This window comes from Bufo gargarizans, chromosome 3 (assembly GCF_014858855.1).
Source record: "Bufo gargarizans isolate SCDJY-AF-19 chromosome 3, ASM1485885v1, whole genome shotgun sequence".
In the NCBI taxonomy this organism is placed as follows: Eukaryota; Metazoa; Chordata; class Amphibia; order Anura; family Bufonidae; genus Bufo; species Bufo gargarizans.
In genome coordinates, this window is record NC_058082.1 from 597,797,286 (window position 1) to 597,817,798 (window position 20,513).

The 20,513-nt window shown below is 45.4% G+C and overlaps 1 protein-coding gene across 1 annotated transcript in view; it reads left to right on the plus strand.

Moving 5' to 3' along the window:
• Positions 1 to 5,494: 5,494 nt before the first annotated feature.
• Positions 5,495 to 20,513, plus strand: part of CLIC6 (chloride intracellular channel 6) — a 40,901-nt gene continuing 25,882 nt past the window's right edge. The window contains exon 1 of the mRNA XM_044285921.1: positions 5,495 to 8,326. Coding sequence (XP_044141856.1) covers positions 5,495 to 8,326 — 2,832 coding nt within the window. The remainder of the gene's footprint in view (positions 8,327 to 20,513) is intronic.

The window sequence follows — 20,513 nt, forward strand, 5'->3', positions numbered from 1 at the left end:
AGGGCCACCGGAGCGCTCCGCAGCGGCACCAAGCGGTGGCTACTGGAAAATGGCACTGCGGCGTTAAAGGAGTATAAGCTGTCTGGTGGGTTCGAGTTCATGCGACAGCGACATCTGTTGTTGGAACAGGGGAAATACGGCTGCATAGCGACACCTTCCGGTGACCAGTGGAAATGCTGCAACTAAAACATCAAATTGAGCCTCTATAACGAGTCAGGGCATTTACTGAATTTATACAGTGACCCCAAAACAGTCAGTACCCCCTGCAATGTTACAGGTGAACACATAGCAACCACAGCAGATCCCTCATGAGCAGTCAATACAGTGTCCTCTTTACCCCCAGCAGTAAGACCTCCTACAGCAGTGAATCACGGATGTGCGCTGTCTGTGGTCTCCATGGACTGTAATGTCTGTATTCACACAGCAGTGGTTCCATGGTGACGCCACGGAGGCATGTCCTATTTTGTCCATGATTACGGATGCTTCACGCACATTATAGACCATAGGTCCAGGAAAACTACAGACGCAACACGGATGCCATCCGTGTTTGGACGGTGATATTCACAGACCATAGGTAGGAGATTCTCTGAAAACTAAATTTTGGCCTAGCAACGTCTGTGGAATAGGGATGAGGCACGTAGGGCAAAAAACGGGCACGCGGCTCAAACACGGATCCTTCACGGATGAATCACACTGACTGTCTTGTCACAGATGTCATCATGGTCGTGTAAAGTAGGCCTAATCACAGCATTGTCCCGTGTCCTTACGGTAATAACCGTAGTATCCCCTCTGAGGAGAGTATTAGGGCTTAGGCACCCGACCGTATGTATTTTGCGGTCCACAAAACACTGATCCGCAAAAAATACAGATGACGTCCGTGTGCATTCCATATTTTGCGGAACGGAACAGCTGGCCCCTATTAGAACAGTCCTATCCTTGTCCGTAATGCAGACAATAATAGGACAGGTTCAATACTTTTGTGGAACGGACATACGGAAACGGAATGCACACTGAGTAACTTCCATTTTTTTGCGGATCCATTGAAATGAATGGTTTTGCATATGGGCCGCAAGAAAAAAAAAACGGAATGGACACAGAAAGAAAATATGTTTGTGTGCATGAGCCCTTAACCTCCAGAATGGTGGTCCCTGGCCCAAATCCCACCTGCTGTGGTGGAAAATATAAGGATGCCCAGCTGTTTCCAGTAGTGTGTATGGAGAAAGCCATTGGCATGAGTGGCCACCTCTCCATTCATTCTGGATGCTGTGGACACGTCACCAGGTTGGGTGACCCCCATTCTGGAGATGGGACCGGCATGTATCATACATATGGACTAGTCTCCTCTAGTCTCGAAAGAGCAGGTTAAGTTTTCTACATGAGATTGCTGGCAGGAGCCACCAGGTGGAGCCAGATGCATTGCAGATGTACTTATGTGGCTTTCATTGACTTCAGTAGGATCTGTATACATATGTACACAGTTAGCTCCCCCTAGTGGTATTTACAGGCAAACAAAATTAATTAATTAAAGTTGGCACTGTTTAGGGGCGCTTGGTTATGAGGGGCTGTCTGCAATCACTTATGGTGCAGTTAGTGGAGGCACATAAGCTGTTGTTATGGGGGTACTTCTAAAATGGACTCTAAGGTAGGAAAACATGGAAGGAACCATCGAATATTCTTTCACAAAATCCTACCCAAGGTCATTCTGCAGCTGGTTCCTGTTTTTTCCTGGTCAGTCATCACAGGAGCTGTGAGTGGGGTGACCCCATTTTGGGTGGTCTTTAGCGGTGAGGCTCCTGGTTTCTTTGTCTACCACATTAGACAGAATCTTCTCTGACTCTTACTGTTGTACAGAGAACTCCTTGAGAAAAGTGTTGTCGCTTTCTCCTTCCTCCTGCTCGATCGTTAATCAGCTCACAGTATTTGGTGACTTTTTTAAATAAATAGAGATAACGTCGACCTTGAAAGCGCTCACACTTGTGGCATCTCTTCCGGGGACTTCCAACCACTTGAGAACAGCCTGGAGACAGAGAGACACAGACTGGATGAGAACCACATGGACGTTCCTCTGAAAATACCAACAACTAATTACACGTTCTCAACAAATTAAAGTTTTCTGTCATCTCAAAACCAGAACGTCTAGCACCCCTCTCTGGTGGAACACTCAGTACCCCTCTCTGGTGGAACGCCCAGTGTCCCTATCTGGTGGAATGCCTCCTGCCCCTTCTTAGTGGAACACCCAGTGCCCCTGGTTGAATGCACAGTGACCCTCTCTGGTGAAATGTCCAGTGCCCCTCTCTGGTTGAAGTCCCAGTGACCCTTATTAATGGACCATCCAGTGACCCTCTTTGGTGGAATACCCAGTGCCCTCTCTGGTGAAATGCCCAGTGCCCCTCTCTGGTGGAATGCCCAGTGCCCCACGATAGCGAAATCCCCATTACCTCTCTGTGATGGACATCCTAGTGCCCTTCTTTGGTGGAGTGCCCAGTGCTTGTTTTTGGTCGAATGCCCAGTGCCCCTCCCTGATGAAGCACCCAATGTCCCTCTATGATAAAATCCTCAGTGCCCCTCTGGTGAAATGCCCAGTGCTATTTCTTGTTGGAATGCCTCTTTAGTGGAACTCGTAGTGCCCCTCTTTAGTGGAATGTTCAGTACCCTCTCTGATGGACAGCCTAGTGCCCTTCTCTGGTGGAATTCCCAGTGCCCCTCTTTGGTCAAATATCCACGGCCACTCTCTGGTGGAACGCCCAGTGCACTTCCCTGATGGAACACCATATGCCCCTCTCTGGTAAAATACCCAGTGCCCTTCTCTGGTGGAATGCCCAGTGCCTCTCTTTTGTGGAATGCCCAGTGCCATTCTCTGTTGGAATTCCCAGTGCCCCTCTCTGGTGGAACACCCAGTCCCCCTCTCTGATCAAATGCCCAATACACCTTTCTGGCAGAACACCAAATGCTTCTCTATGGTGGAATGCACAGTGCCCCTCTCTGGGGGGTTGCCCAGTGCCCCTCTTTGGTGGGTTGCCCAGTGCCCTTTTCTGGTGAAATGCCCAGTGCCGCTCTTTTGTGGAATGCCCAGTGCCCCTCTCTGGTGGAATGCATAGTGTCGGAATGCCCAGTGCCCCTCTCTAACACCCAATGCCCCTCTCTGGAGGAAGGTTTAGTGCCTCCCTCTGACCGAACACCCAGCGCCCCTCTCTGGTGGAATGCCTCGTACCCCTATGGTCATTCTGAAGGTCATACCTACTAACATTTGAAGCCCCATCTCATTTACCCAAGAAAGCTCACAAAATAACAGAAAGCTGCCCCTTCAAAATTAGCACAATCCATGCCTCCTTTGTGGTCCAGTTTGTGGGGCAGCACCACAAAACTTGGAAGTGTTGACAAGTACTTTGTAAGCCAATTGTACCTTTGAAGACTTAATTTTACAGTTTATACATCTATTTTCTGCACAATAAGTTTGTAACTATATTACATTACTTACACTACAATGATCCTGAGTTACATCCTGTATTATACTCCAGAGCTGCACTCACTATTCTGCTGGTGCAGTCACTGTGTACATACATTACATTACTTACACTACAATGATCCTGAGTTACATCCTGTATTATACTCCAGAGCTGCACTCACTATTCTGCTGGTGCAGTCGCTGTGTACATACATTCCATTACTTATCCTGTACTGATCCTGAGTTACATGTCCAGCTCACTGAGAAGGCCGCACATGCTCAGTTTCATCCTTCAACGGCCTCCTGAGCTGTGATAGGCAGAGCTGAGACGCGCCCCCTGAGCTGTGATAGGGAGAGCTGAGACACGCCCCCTGAGCTGCAGCAGAACAGTCACGCCCCCTGAGCTGTAGCAGAACAGACACGCCCCCTGAGCTGTCAGCTTGATATAAATCTAGCAGAGCAATGAATGGGGAGATCTCTGGATCCATGTGAGGTACAGGGCTGGTTCTAGCTTTCTTAGAAAGAGATTGTCATGTACTGTATAGTGTCAGGTTTTTTTTTTACATTAATCATGAGATAACCCCTTTGAGGATCAGTAGAAGTTAAAGTAACGCAATGTATGTAGTATATTTACAAGGTGACTGAAACACGTTGGGTAATCATTGTATAAGACCATATCAGTTTGTTTGGCTTGTATTATTGTATGTATATGATCTATATCGGGGGCGAGCTCCAGGGAGTTGTTTGAATACATGGAAGGCACCCTTCTGTCACTAAGGTTATGTCACAAAGGCCTCACGCAAAATACGAATACCTTACGTGCTGCATTCTTTGCGGACACGTTGATTTCAGTGGGTCTGTGGTCCGCGTTTTGCCGCCACGTATAGGACATGTTCTATCTTTTTGAGGAAGGGACATATGGATGCGGAAAGGTCATGGATTATCCAAGTGTGCTTTCCAAATCCGTATGTCCGTTTCGCAAAAAAGATAGAATGCGTTTGCGAAATGAGGACCACAGACCGATTAAAATCAATGGGTCTGCAAAATGGAAAATGCGGTCGTGTGCATGAGGCCTATTCACTTTTCAGACGTACTGATATGTGCCACTAGCAGGGGTAGATGATAGAAAGGGCGAAAGGGGCAGTTTCCCAGGGGCAAAAAATGTTTTACAATATGGTGATCGAGCATGCATGTCTTAGAAGAAGAGCTGATTAACGGCGGGTTCACGGTGGCGTTATTGGTTTCCGTTATAGGTTCCGTTATAACAGAGGAGTATCATTTTTTCCGTCTTTTCCGTCTATGGGGACAAACTGAACCATTATTTGTCCCCGTAGACATGTATCAGGACGGAGCGAAGCGGAACGCCTCTTAAAGGGTTCCGTTTTGTATTCCATCCTAGAATTCTAGAACTCTGTTATAACGGAACCTATAACGGAATTCAATGACGCCAATGCAAACCCGCCCTAACTGGCATCTAACATCCAGTACAGCTACTTGGGGGCAGATATTCCCTGCAGTCCTACAGAACCATTATCAGACCACACCTGCTTGTAAAGAGCCGTCTCCTCTCCTGACGAGTCAGATTGAGTAGATACTTGTTTTCTCCATAAAGTTACAATTCTGCATTGTGTCATTCCTCTGTTATTCCTTCTGGAATTCTATAAATACATTGACGACTGCCCCTTCTCATTGATCCTGTCTGATCAGCACTCTGCAGACCATCCTGAGAGTGCATGAATGAGATGAAGCATGACCGCTCATAACATTACTACAACTTCTCCATCTCTCCCTGACTGGTGGTAGTAGTAGTTATAGATTGCAGTGTGACCCGCAGCTTGTATAGGTTAGGGAATTCCTCCAGGAGCCTTGTGGTACCAGTGGGAGGTGTGCAAGGCGTGGTGACTGGAGGGGAATGGGACACACTGCAGCACACTTAGAGGATTTGTGAGCACAGCCCTGACTGCAAGGTACTAATCCTGCACTTAACCAGGTCACACAAGAAGCAGAGAGGCTGCAGCGGGGGCACACACACTGTTCATTGGTGCGAGCATGGCAGAGACCGCAGGTGAGCAGCAGCAGCAACAGGTGCTTCAGAAAGTGAAGACAGAGGAGTGGGGGGGAAAGCTAGCACTGAGCAATGGACAGGTGGACGGAGGGGAGGCTGCGGGGGCTGTGGAGGAACCTGAAGTTGGGAGGTCTGGTGGACATGTGAGAGTAGACCCTAGTTCAGCAGGAGGCACAGGGGGAATAGAAGAGGTTGTAAACCCCAATGGGATGGAAGGTGTAGAAAAGAAAGATGAAGCTGCGAACCCCAATGTTGAAAGGAGTGCAAGAGGGAATGACGAAGCTGTGACCCCCACTGTGGAGGAAGGTGCGGGAGATAAAGAGGTAGTTGGAAACCCTAATGTGGCAGAGGGTGCAGGAGATAAAGTAGAAGATGTGAACCCCAATGTGGCAGACGGTGCAGGAGATAAAGTAGAAGATGTGAACCCCAATGTGGAGGAGGGTGCAGGAGAGAAAGTAGAAGCTGTAAGCCCCAATGTGGAGGAGGGTGCAGGAGAGAAACAGGAGGCTGTGAACCCTAATGTGGAAGAGGGTGCAGGAGAGAAACAGGAGGCTGTGAACCCTAATGTGGAGGAGGGTGCAGGAGAGAAACAGGAGGCTGTGAGCCCCAATGTGGAGGAGGGTGCAAGAGAGAAACAGGAGGCTGTGAACCCTAATGTCGAGGAGAGTGCAGAAGAGAAAATAGAAGCTGTGAACCCTAATGTGGAGGAGGGTGCAGGAGAGAAACAGGAGGCTGTGAACCCTAATGTGGAGGAGGGTGCAGGAGAGAAACAGGAGGCTGTGAACCCTAATGTGGAGGAGGGTGCAGGAGAGAAACAGGAGGCTGTGAACCCCAATGTGGAGGAGGGTGCAGGAGAGAAACAGGAGGCTGTGAACCCTAATGTGGAGGAGGGTGCAAGAGAGAAACAGGAGGCTGTGAACCCTAATGTGGAGGAGGGTGCAGGAGAGAAACAGGAGGCTGTGAACCCTAATGTGGAGGAGGGTGCAGGAGAGAAACAGGAGGCTGTGAACCCTAATGTCGAGGAGAGTGCAGGAGAGAAAGTAGAAGCTGTGAACCCTAATGTGGAGGAGAGTGCAGGAGAGAAACAGGAGGCTGTGAGCCCCAATGTGGAGGAGGGTGCAGGAGAGAAACAGGAGGCTGTGAGCCCCAATGTGGAGGAGGGTGCAGGAGAGAAACAGGAGGCTGTGAGCCCCAATGTGGAGGAGAGTGCAGGAGAGAAACAGGAGGCTGTGGGCAACAATGTGGAGGAGGGTGCAGGAGATAAACAGGAGGCTGTGAACCCTAATGTCGAGGAGAGTGCAGGAGAGAAAGTAGAAGCTGTGAACCCCAATGTGGAGGAGGGTGCAGGAGAGAAACAGGGGGCCGTGAACCCTAATGTGGAGGAGGGTGCAGGAGAGAAAGAGGAAGCTGTGAGCCCCAATGTTGAAGAGAGTGTAGGAGGGAAAGAGGAAATTGTGAGCCCCAATGTGGAAGAGAGTGCAGGAGGGAAAGAGGAAGTTGTGAGTCTCAATGTTGAAGAGAGTGCAGGAGGGAAAGAGGAAGTTGTGAGTCTCAATGTTGAAGAGAGTGCAGGAGGGAAAGAGGAAGTTGTGAGCCCCAATGTGGAAGAGAGTACAGGAGGGAAAGAGGAAGTTGTGAGCCCTATTGTGGAGGAAGGTGCAGGAAAGACAGAGGAGGTTGCAAACCCCAATGTCGTAGAGGGTTCAGGGGAGAAATATGAGGCTGAGAACACCAATGTGCAAAAGAATGCAGGAGAGAAGGGTGAGACTGAGAACTCTAATTTAGAAGCTTTGAACCCAGAAACACAACCAGGTGACAAAGAAGAGGCTGGGGAACCTTTAATAAAAGAGGGGGCAGGAGAAAAGGCTGAGAATTTGAGAATGGAAGAGGATACGGGAAAGAGCCAGGAACTGATTAGTTCTGCACAAGATCTGGAGACACTAGTAGTATCTCCGGATAGAGAAACCACTCAACATGGTGACCAACCTCAGGTCCCCACAGAACCTACACTTAGTGCCACACAGCATGAAATAGATGAGGGTGATGCCAGCATAGACAAGGATGAGCAGAAAGGTGGAAAAGATACCAGTAGTGAGAGCAGTGAAGGAAATTCCAGTAGTGATGAGGAGGAGGAAGAAAAGGAGGAAAAGAATGCTGATGGTAGCAAAGCTGGAAATGAAGCTGCTGAGGAAGGACAGAAGGGTGAAGGAGCTTCAGGACAGGTAGATTCTGAAGCTAAAGAACAAGTAGACAGTATTGCTGGAGCAAACATAGAGCCAGGGAGTAACATTACAGATCAGGTGGAGGAATGGGCTGCTACACCCATAGATTCAGGGAGCAGTCCTGCAGAAGAAGCATCTTCTGAGATAACAGATCTTAAAGTGCAAGAGGAACCAAAAAAAGCTTTAGAAGATGAAGTCTCACAAGGTGAACATGTTGACAGAGATGTGACAAGTCAAGTACCAAGTGAAAAGATAACTGAAGAAAAGTCTGAAGTGCATGTGACAGAGGTTCCTCAGGAGGGTTCACCCAGAAAAGTACATACAGAAGAAGAACACCTATCAAAGGAGAACATTATAACAGAAAGCAATGCAAACCTTGAAGAGACAACTGAGACTGTGCCTGGTGATGATTCTGCCATGGTTGAGAGCACTCCAACAGAGGAGGAAACCAAGAATGTGGGTTCTGAAGTCATTGCTGATGTAGGAAAGAAAGGTATAATCAGAGAAAATGGTATGACCCAAATGATCAATGCGGACACCCTTGTACAGGACAACGAGGTCTCTCAGGAACATGACATATGCTTGTTTGTCAAGGTAAGGCTGCCATCACTATCTTATATTTTTGGTGCATGATGTTGTCTAAACCATTGTCCCTAAGATTAAGGGGTATTTTGGTTGTTAAAAGTTATCACCTATCTACAGGATAGGGGATAGCTATTAGATAGATCATGGGGGTCCTACCACTGGGACCTCCTCCAATCATGAGAATGGGGACCCCATAACCCTCAGAACGTCCTGAAATGAACGGAGCGGCAGGTCCAGCATGAGCAGTACCAGTCCATTCATTTCTATGGGAGTTCCGGAAGTAGCCGAGCGCTGTACTCGCCTATATCCGAAACTAATTCGTAGAGCTGAATAGATCAGTAGTGCTGGACCTGCTGCTCCGTTCATTTTGGGACTCTCCAAGGGCTTATGGGATCCCCTTTCTCATGATCAGTGGAGGTCCCAGTGGAACGACCCCCACTGATCTAATAGATATCCCCTATTCTGTGGATAGGGGATAATGTACTATTTTACCAAGAGTGCTATCATTCACTGACAGCAATGTGAGATCTTGAAAATGGTGAAGAATTGAAACAGAAAGTACATTGTGATGTTATAGTTAAACACATTTACTGTAAGAGACAAGTAATGTCACAATTATATTACTTTTAGTATCTAACCTTAAAGGGGTTGTCTCACTTCAGCAAATGGTATTTATCATGTAGAGAAAGTTAATACAAGGCACTTACTAATGTATTGTGATTGTCCATATTGCCTCCTTTGCTGGCTGGATTCATTTTTCCATCACATTATGCACTGCGCGTTTCCATGTTTACGACCACCCTGCAATCCATCAGCGGTGGTCGTGCTTGCACACTATAGGTGAGGGGCTTCAAATAGCTGATTGCTTGGGGTTATGGGCTTTGGACCCCCTTTTTGAGGATAGGTCATCAGACAACCCCTTAAAGAGGACCTGCCACCTCTCCCGACATGTCTGTTTTATGAACTACTTGTGTTACCCTTGTGATAACTATTCTGGAGCATCTATTCTTATGACTACTGTATGTATTGTGCCATTCCTTTATTATTTCTACTAGAAGTTTGTGAATGAATAGTCAGCAGCTTGCAGTAAAGGTACAGATGGGTGTTACCAGTTGGAGCCGTGTCCCTGCACAGTCTGACACCAGCAGCACTGACTGGACAGAGTCAGACACACCCGCTACTGGTTACACCCAGCAGTACCTTTACTGCAAACTATTGGCAATTTATATGTAAACTTCTAGCAGGAATAATACAGGAAAAGCACAACATAGAAAGGGGTTGTGCACCTTTTGGGGGGTGTTTGGCAACCTCCCCCCCTCTTGGGCAGACGGGCTCCTTCTCTCCCAAGCCTCAGCTTCTTTGCATCCAGTGATTGCCTGCAGCGGTGTCAAAACGGAAGTTTACATCCTGGGCCGAGGCCCCCTTTACAGCTGTTGTCCAGGATTTTTTCAAATATCATCCCCCATCCAGCAGTATCTGTGAAGAGATCCTGTACATAACTTTGGCGGATCCACCGCCAGCGCAAAGCGGTATTGAGACCAGCGTGTAATAAGTGATCCCCAGAGTTTTGTGCGTTTTTTGTGGCATTTCTGCGCTAAATCTGTTACTTGTGGATTTTGTTGCAGATTTTGATGCAAATTTTGATCTGCACTATGAATCCACACAAATAATTGACACGCTGAGGATTTCGAGATCCCTACCACGTCGTGTACATGACATTATGAGGCCTCATGCACAGGACCGTAGTTTTAGTTTGAATCCAATCTGGAATTTTTGCAGATCAGATGTGGACAAATTCATTTCAATGGGGGCCGCCAAAGATGCGGACAGCACAAAAAAGATAGAACATGTCCTATTACTCTCGTCCGTTTTGCAGACAAGAATAGGCATCTGTAACGCGCTGCAGGACCTGCTGAAGGGAAAATTGCCTGACTTGAATATGTATAATAATGTGTGATTGGTTAGGTAGCATTTGAAATATCCAGTACTGGAAGGGGTTAATGAGAGCGGCGGATAAGCTTGTTGATCTCCTGAATCCCGTTAGCGTGCAGGTGGAGATTATTGCAGGTCGTGTATCTGATGACAACGCCATAGCTGGCAAGCGGTCCAGCAGGTGGAGGTGACCCGTACTGCGCGGGGACAATCCTGCTCTGGAGGGGATTACGGTATTTTTATAGAGCAGGAAGTGATTATGCCCTGGGAACTTTGCTCTGCCGTTTTCAGTTCCCTACTGTCTGTAAGATCTCTGCTTGCTATCTCTGAATGGAGCTATTCTTGTTTATGTTGTATAGGAGAGCACAGTCTGCTGCACCTTTCTAAGCAGCAAAAAATGGCGGCCTATGACTTGGTTTGACATATATGCGCCCAGAGCTTTCCGTGCATGCCGCCTTGTATGCTTGCTATCTCTGAATGGAGCTATTCTTGTTTATGTTATATAGGAGAGCACAGTCTGCTGCACCTTTCTAAGCAGCAAAAAATGAGCTTTCCTCAGTACTTTACAAAAATAACCAATTAACACGCCTGCTAAAAAACTGATGTCGTGCCTAGTGCAGACCCTGAGGGGCTGGCCGAGCATCAGACGGGGATTCTCTCATTAACATTGTTTAAACAAAGGATGGGGCATGTTGAAGTTTAACTTGTTTGATCTTCTTTCCCCCCTTCCCCCCCCCCCCCGACATCATTTGTCAGGGGAGATTCAGTACACCCCCATACACAGAAGATCTCTAGTCCTGCTGACAAACCATGGGTTTGGCTGACTTTGCTCTTATGCTTATGGCCACCTTTAGGCCCATATTATATGGCAATATTCCTTGGGACACTAATACTGATGGCACGGTATGGCACTATTTCTCTGGAGACTATATGGCAGTATTCCTGGAGAAACTATATGGGACTATAGCTTGGAACAATGTTTGTTAATAATACTGATGGCACTGTATGATACTATTTTTCAGGAAACTGTGTGGCACTATTCCTAGGAACAATACAGGTCCTTCTCAAAAAATTTGCATATTGTGATAAAGTTCATTATTTTCTGTAATGTACTGATAAACATTAGACTTTCAGATATTTTAGATTCATTACACACAACTGAAGTAGTTCAAGCCTTTTATTGTTTTAATATTGATGATTTTGGCATACAGCTCATGAAAACCCCAAATTCCTATCTAAAAAAATTTGCATATCATGAAAAGGTTCTCTAAACGAGCTATTAACCTAATCATCTGAATCAACTAATTAACTCTAAACACCTGCAAAAGATTCCTGAGGCTTTTAAAAACTCCCAGCCTGGTTCATTACTCAAAACCGCAATCATGGGTAAGACTGCCGACCTGACTGCTGTCCAGAAGGCCATCATTGACACCCTCAAGCAAGAGGGTAAGACACAGAAATAAATTCCTGAGGAATAGGCTGTTCCCAGAGTGCTGTATCAAGGCACCTCAGTGGGAAGTCTGTGGGAAGGAAAAAGTGTGGCAGAAAACGCTGCACAACGAGAAGAGGTGACCGGACCCTGAGGAAGATTGTGGAGAAGGACCGATTCCAGACCTTGGGGGACCTGCGGAAGCAGTGGACTGAGTCTGGAGTAGAAACATCCAGAGCCACCGTGTACAGGCGTGTGCAGGAAATGGGCTACAGGTGCCGCATTCCCCAGAAACAGCGGCAGAAGCGCCTGACCTGGGCTACAGAGAAGCAGCACTGGACTGTTGCATGTCATTCGGAAATCAAGGTGCCAGAGTCTGGAGGAAGACTGGGGAGAGGGAAATGCCAAAATGCCTGAAGTCCAGTGTCAAGTCCCCACAGTCAGTGATGGTCTGGGGTGCCATGTCAGCTGCTGGTGTTGGTCCACTGTGTTTTATCAAGGGCAGGGTCAATGCAGCTAGCCATCAGGAGATTTTGGAGCACTTCATGCTTCCATCTGCTGAAAAGCTTTATGGAGATGAAGATTTCATTTTTCAGCACGACCTGGCACCTGCCCACAGTGCCAAAACCACTGGTAAATGGTTTACTGACCATGGTATTACTGTGCTCAATTGGCCTGCCAACTCTCCTGACCTGAACCCCATAGAGAATCTGTGGGATATTGGGAAGAGAAAGTTGAGAGACGCAAGACCCAACACTCTGGATGAGCTTAAGGCCGCTATCGAAGCATCCTGGGCCTCCATAACACCTCAGCAGGGCCACAGGCTGATTGCCTCCATGCCACGCCGCATTGAAGCAGTCATTTCTGCAAAAGGATTCCCGACCAAGTATTGAGTGCAGAACTGAACATAATTATTTGAAGGTTGACTTTTTTTGTATTAAAAACACTTTTCTTTTATTGGTCGGATGAAATATGCTAATTTTTTTAGATAGGAATTTTGGGTTTTCATGAGCTGTTTGCCAAAATCATCAATATTAAAACAATAAAAGGCTTGAACTACTTCAGTTGTGTGTAATGAATCTAAAATATATGAAAGTCTAATGTTTATCAGTACATTACAGAAAATAATGAACTCTATCACAATATGCAATTTTTTTTAGAAGGACCTGTATATGGCACTATGTCTTGTGACACTATGTGGCAATAATACCGGTAGCACTGTATTGCACTATTTCTCTAGAGACTGACTATTCCTGGGGACAATATATGGCACTATTCCTTGGGACAATGTTCGTCAAATATACTGTTGGCACTGTAAAGTACTATTTCTCTGGAGACTATGTGGCAGTATTCCTAGAAGCACTGTATGACACTATTCCTAGGGACACTATATGGCGCTATTTCTTATAAAACTATGTGGCAATAATACCATTGGCACAGTTTTTTTGGAGACCGCGTGGCACTATTCCTAAGCACAATACAGTTAGGTCCATATATATTTGGACACTGACACAAATTTTATTTTTATTACCTGTTTACTAAAACATATTCAAGTTATAAACACAGAAATATAGTGGCAAATCTGGGGGAGCTGCTCAACCCCTAACACTGTGGCGTGTTTCTCAATGGGGGGAGCAGCCCCACCGCATGTGGACCGCAGCAAACGACTATCCCCAGCAAAAAAAAATTGCATACAGTGGAGGATGTCGGCGCGGTCCACATGCACCACAAAGGCATCCTACACAAAACGGAGCATTGTGCGGATGAAAATATAATCATAAATCACAGAAGAAATGCACCAAACGGATATGCCACTGAATATACTGGCTAGTCATAAATGCAGATATTAAAAGCTGAGACTTTTGCCAATATATTCCTGTCAGGAAGATATCGGAGCCCAATCATGCACCACGTCACGTGACGTGGTGCATGATTGGGCTCCGATATCTTCCTGACAGGAATATATTGGCAAAAGTCTCAGCTTTTAATATCTGCATTTATGACTAGCCAGTATAGTCAGTGGCATATCCGTTTGGTGCCTTTCTTCTGTGATTTATATTCAAGTTATAGTTATATAATGGACATGGACATAAAGTCCAGACTGTTAGCTTTTTTTGAGGGTATCCACATTAAAATTGGATGAAGGGTTTAGAAATTTCAGCTCCTTTACATGTGGAACCCTGTTTTTAAAGAGACCAAAAGTAATTGGACAATTGACTCAAAGACTGTTTCATGGGCAGGTGTGGGCAATTCCTTCATAATTTCATTCTCAATTAAGCACATAAAAGGCCTGGAGTTGATTTGAGGTGTGGTGTGTGCATTTTGAAGATTTTTCTGAGAAGTAAACATGCGGTCAAAGGAGCTCTCCATGCAGGTCAAACAAGCCATCCTTCGTCTGCGAAAACAGAAAAAACCCATCCGAGAAATTGCTACACTATTAGGAGTGGCAAAATCTACAGTTTGGTACATCCTGAGAAAGAAAGAAAGCACTGGTGACCTCAACAATGGAAAAAGTCCTGGACGCCCATGGAAAACAGTGGTGGATGATTGCAGAATAATTACCATGGTGAAGAGAAACCCCTTCACAACAGCCGACCAAGTGAACAGCACTCTCCAGGATATAGGTGTATCAATATCCAAATCTACCATGAAGATAAGACTGCATGAAAGTAAATACAGAGGGTTCACTGCACGGTGCAAGCCACCCCTCAGCTTCAAGAATAAGAAGGCTAGATTGGACTTTGCTAAAAAAAAAAAAAAATAACATTTTAAAAAACCAGCACACTTCTGAAAGAACATTCTTTGGACAGATGAAACCATCATCAGCCTCTACCAGAATGATGGAAAGAAAAAAGTATGGGGAAGGTGTGGTACAGCTCATGATCCAAAGCATACCACATCACGGCGCAGGAGGTGTGAAGGCTTGGGCATGCATGGCTGCCGGTGGCACTGGGCCCTTAGTGTTTATTGATGATGTGACACAGGACAGAAGCAGCCGGATGAATCCTGGGGTTTTCAGAGACTTACTGTGTGCTCAAATCCAGCCAAACTGGTTTGGTCGGTTTTTCATAATACAGATGGATAATGGCCCAAAACATAAAGCCAAAGCAACCCAGGAGTTTATTAAAGCAAGGAAGTGGAATATTCTTGAATGGCCGAATCCATCACCGGATCTGAACCCAATAGAGCATTTCACTTGTTAACCCCTTAAGGACTCAGGGCGTACCGGTACTTCCTAACTTTAAATAGATATTCCGGCGCCGCGGGGGTTAATCGCAATGGGATGCCGGCTGAAATCATACAGCCGGCATCCTGTCACAACGCCAGGGGGGTCATGTGACCCCCCGTATCGGCGATCGCCGCAAACCGCAGGTCAATTCAGACCTGTGGTTTGCTGCGATTTCTGCAGTTTCTGATTCCGGATCAGAAACTTTAAAATGCCCAAAATGCCGATTTGCACCCCTGCACCCCTGCACCCCTGCATGATTTATGTGGGCGGGTGGTGCAGGGGGGGGGTGTCGCAGGCGGTGCGGGCGTTGTGGGAGGCGGGCGGTGCGGTCGCGATCCCCCGCCCGCCTCCCCTTGAAAATTCGTTGGCATCTAGTGGTTATACCAGGGTGTCAGCACATTGCTGACACCCTGGTATAAACGGCTGACATCTGTGCAGATGTCAGCCGTTTAACCCTCTCCATACCGCGGTCCGTACGGACCGCTGTATGGAAAAGGTTAACTGTCATCGGTCAGGGAGCTCCCTCCCTCTCCCATCGGGGGGCTGCTGTGCCTTTGCAGCCCCCGATGGAGAGAGCCCCCCGCCAGCCCCCCGCTAGCCCCGTCCTCACCCTTCCCCGTCTGCGAAGTTGTGGCAGATGGGGAAGGTTCCCATGGCAACAGGACGCCTTCTCAGGCATCCTGCTGTCCATGGTGCTGAACAGATCTATGCTAAAAGCATAGATCTGTTCAGTGTAAGTAAAATACAGTACAGAACCCTATATAGGGTACTGTACTGTATTATACAGACATCAGACCCACTGGATTTTCAAGAACCAAGTGGGTCTGGGTCAATTTTTTTTTTTTTAAAGTGAAAAAAGTGAAGAAAAAAAAAACATTTATCACAGAATAAAAAAAATAAAATAAAATACACTACACATATTAGGTATCGCCGAGTCCGTAACGACCTGATCTATAAAACGGTCATGTTACTTTCCCCGCTCTGTAAACGCCATAAAAATAAAAAAATAAAAACGATGAGAAAATTGAAATTTTGCCCACCTTACTTCCCAAAAAAGGTAATAAAAGTGATCAAAAAAGTCGCATGTACGCCAAAATAGTACCAAACTGTCATCTCATCCCGCAAAAATCATACCCTACCCAAGATAATCGCAGAAAAACTGAAAAAACTATGGCTCTTAGACTTAGGAAACACTAAAACATGATTTTTTTTTGTTTCAAAAATGAAATCATTGTGTAAAACTTACATAAATAAAAATAAAGTATGCATATTAGGTATCGCTGCGTCCGTATCGACCGGCTCTATAAAAATATCACATGACCTAACCCCTCAGGTGACCACCGTAAAAAAATAAAAATAAAAACGGTGTAAAAAAAGCAATTTTTTGTCATCTTACGTCACAAAAAGTGTAATAGCAAGCGATCAAAAAGTCATATGCACCCCAAAATAGCTCCAATCAAACCGTCATCTCATCCCGCAAAAAATGAGACCCTACTTAAGATAATCTCCCAAAAACTGAAAAAACTATGGCTCTCAGACTATGGAGACACTAAAACATTTTTTTGGTTTTAAAAAAAAATGTATACATATTGGGTATCGCCGCGTCCGTGACAACCTGCTCTATAAAATTACCACGTGATCTAACCTGTCAGATGAATGTTGTAAATAACAAAAAAAAAAAACGTGCCAAAAAAGCTATTTCTTGTTACCTTGCCGCACTAAAAGTGTAATATAGAGCAACCGAAAATCATATGTACCCTAAACTAGTACCTACAAAACTGCCACCCTATCCCGTAGTTTCTAAAATGGGGTAATTTTTTGGGAGTTTCTACTCTAGGGGTGCATCAGGGGGGCTTCAAATGGGACATGGTGTCAAACAAAACAGTCCAGCAAAATCTGGCTTCCAAAAACCGTAAGCGGTTTACGACCACATATGGGGTGTTTCTGTAAACTACAGAATTAGGGCCATAAATAATCAGTTTTGTTTGGCTGTTAACCCTTGCTTTGTAACTGGAAAAAAAATATTAAAATGGAAAATCTGCCAAAAAAGTGAAATTTTGAAATTGTATCTCTATTTTCCATTAAATCTTGTGCAACACCTAAAGGGTTAATGAAGTTTGTAAAATCAGTTTTGAATACGTTGAGGGGTGTAGTTTCTTAGATGGGGTCACTTTTATGGAGTTTCTACTCTAGGGGTGCATCAGGGGGGCTTCAAATGGGACATGGTGTCAAAAACACAGTCCAGCAAAATCTGGCTTCCAAAAACCATACGGCGCACCATTCACTCTACGCCCCGCTGTGTGGCCGTACAGTAGTTTACGGCCACATATGGGGTGTTTCTGTAAACGGCAGAGTCAGGGCAATAAAGATACAGTCTTGTTTGGCTGTTAACCCTTGCTTTGTTAGTGGACAAAATGGGTTAAAATGGAAAATTAGGCAAAAAAATTAAATTCTCAAATTTCATCCCCATTTGCCAATAACTCTTGTGCAACACCTAAAGGGTTAACAAAGTTTGTAAAATCAGTAAAATCAGTTTTGAATACCTTGAGGGGTGTAGTTTATAGAATGGTGTCATTTTTGGGCGGTTTCTATTATGTAAGCCTCGCAAAGTGACTTCAGACCTGTAGTGGTCCCTAAAAATTGTTTTTTTGTAAATTTCTGAAAAATTTCAAGATTTGCTTCTAAACTTCTAAGCCTTGTAACATCCCCAAAAAATAAAATATCATTCCCAAAATAATTCAAACATGAAGTAGACATATGGGGAATGTAAAGTCATCACAATTTTTGGGGGTATTACTATGTATTACAGAAGTAGAGAAACTGCAACTAGGTAAATTAGGTATTTTTTAATGCAAAAAAATAAATTTTTTTGACTTCATTTTACCAGTGTCATGAAGTACAATATGTGACGAAAAAACAATCTCAGAATGGCCTGGATAAGTCAAAGTGTTTTAAAGTTATGAGCATTTAAAGTGACACTGGTCAGATTTGCAAAAAATGGCCAAGTCCTTAAGGTGAAATAGGGCTGAGTCCTTAAAGGGTTAAAGAGGACCTTTCACCTGAAAATGAAAGTATAACTAAAGATATAGCCTTACTTACATGCCCCCGGCATTGCTTATTCAGTCATTCATTTTTCAATCAGTGCCCCTGCTTGTCCACGCTGCCCCCCGGAATATTTGCTGCCTTGTATGCTAATGAGCCATTCGGCTCTACTGGGGGGGGCTTCAAAAGTTCTCCCGGGCGTGTCATTCGTCTCCCTGGCACGGAGCGCATCCAATCAGCGCGCTCCGCTCTTAGCCAGGGAGAAGACGCTCCAGTTCTCGCGAGATGGCGCTGGCTCCGGATGGATGAAATCGCTCCAGTTCTCGCGAATCTCGCGAGAACTGGAGCGTCTTGTCTCTGACTAAGAGCGGAGCGCGCTGATTGGATGCGCTCCGTGCCAGGGAGAAGAATGACACGCCCGGGAGAACTTTCGAAGGTCCGCCCAGTTGAGCCGAATGGCTCATTAGCATACAAGGCGGCAAATATTCCGGGGGGCAGCGCGGACAAACGGGGGCACTGATTGAAAAATGAATGACTGAATAAGCAATGCCGGGGGCATGTAAGTAAGGCTATATCTTTAGTTATACTTTCATTTTCAGGTGAAAGGTCCTCTTTAAAGACTAAACTTCAGACAAAAAGGCCCAGAAACAAACAGCAACGGAAAACCGCTGCAGTAAAGGCCCAGCCGAGCATCAAAGAGGAGAAAACACAGCGTCTGGTGATGTCCACGAGTTCAAGACTTCAGGCAGTCATTGCCAACAAAGGGTTTTCAACCAAGTATTAGAAATTATCATTTTATTTATAATTATTTAATTTGTCCAAATACTTTTGAGCCCCGGAAATAAAGGGATTGAGTTAAAAAAATGCTCTAGTTTCTCATATTTTTGTGCAAACATTTTGTTCAACCGACTGAATTAAAGCTGAAAGTCTGAACTTTAACTGCGTCTGAATTGTTTTGTTCAAAATCCATTGTGGTAATTTACAGAACAGAAATTAGAAAAATGTTGTCTCTGTCCAAATATATATGGACCTGACTGTATGTGGCACTATTCATGGTAGCACTGTATGGCACTATTCATGGAAGCACTGTATGGCACTATTCATGGAAGCACTGTATGGCACTATTCATGGAAGCACTGTATGGCACTATTCATGGTAGCACTGTATGGCACTATTCATGGAAGCACTGTATGGCACTATTCATGGAAGCACTGTATGGCACTATTCATGGTAGCACTGTATGGCACTATTCATGGAAGCACTGTATGGCACTATTCATGGAAGCACTGTATGGCACTATTCATGGAAGCACTGTATGGCACTATTCCTTGGGGATATTATATGGCAATATTTCTTGTGACATCGTGCGTTAATACTGGTGGCACTGTGTGGCACTATTCCTTAGGGACACTATATGGCACTATTTCCTGTGACACTGCGTTAATAATACTGGAGGCACTGTATGGCACTATTTTTCTGGGAACTGTATGGCACTACTGGAGACATATTGTAGCACTATATGTGTGGCACATTTTTATAGGCACTGTTTGGCGCTCTTCCTCTAGGCACAGCTTGATCGGGCCTATGACATTTCTATATAAATATGAAAAGATAGAATTATGAAAATAGTTTAAGGGGAGTTTGGACTTTATTTGGAGTTAGGCGTTCTTTGGGAGTCCAAAAATAAAAATAAAATTTTTGAAAAAGAACTGCCGAGCTCCTCCAGTATAATTACATCAGTGCTGAAGGTCCCTCGTTTCCACCATCCTAAATAGAGACAAAATATGTTCCCACCCGTCATACAGTGGACGCCTTCCAATTACTGCCAGAAATAGCTCCGCTGCCTTGTGAAGTGCCAGAGACCCCCAGCCACAAATTACAGAAGAGGAGAACTTTAATAGTGTGTTTGGGGCCTCTTGGGGGTCCTTTGGTTTCCTTCATCCATATTCTCTTTGGCTTGATCCCAAAAATCACAATCATGAGGCTGAAGGACACGGAAAGGACATCAAAGGATAAGGCGACAACTTAGCAATTTTCTTACGGGATGACTGGGTGGTAGTCAGAGCTAATGTAACTGGAAGCTGTGAAATCTGTATCTACAGTGAGGCGTTGCTAGGTTAAAATATTCGGGGCTTGGGCCCCTGATGTTTTGTCCCAGGCTCCGAATGTCCTGCCTGCCAGATAGAAAGAACTGTATTGCAGTCCTCAGGAGAGCAATACAATTGAATCTAATGCACTTGCAGAGCTGAAGGACCTGTGGTGACATCACAGGTCATGTAACCATTAAAACAGGCAGTGGTTGAGAAGGACCTGCGATGATGTGATACGTAGGATTGTATTTTGGAGGGGGCAGGAGAGATGGTTTGATGTTATTTACATGGGACTGTATGGTGGAGGAATATAACTACAGGGGACACTGCAGGGGGCATTATAAATACTGGGTAGGGTGGCAACTGGCCTCACCTTAGAAAGCCGGACATCACCGGCAACGCCCCAAACCACGACCAACAATGCCCCAAACTGCGTGAAGCCACGCCCTGCCTCAGTGAAGCCACGCCCGCATT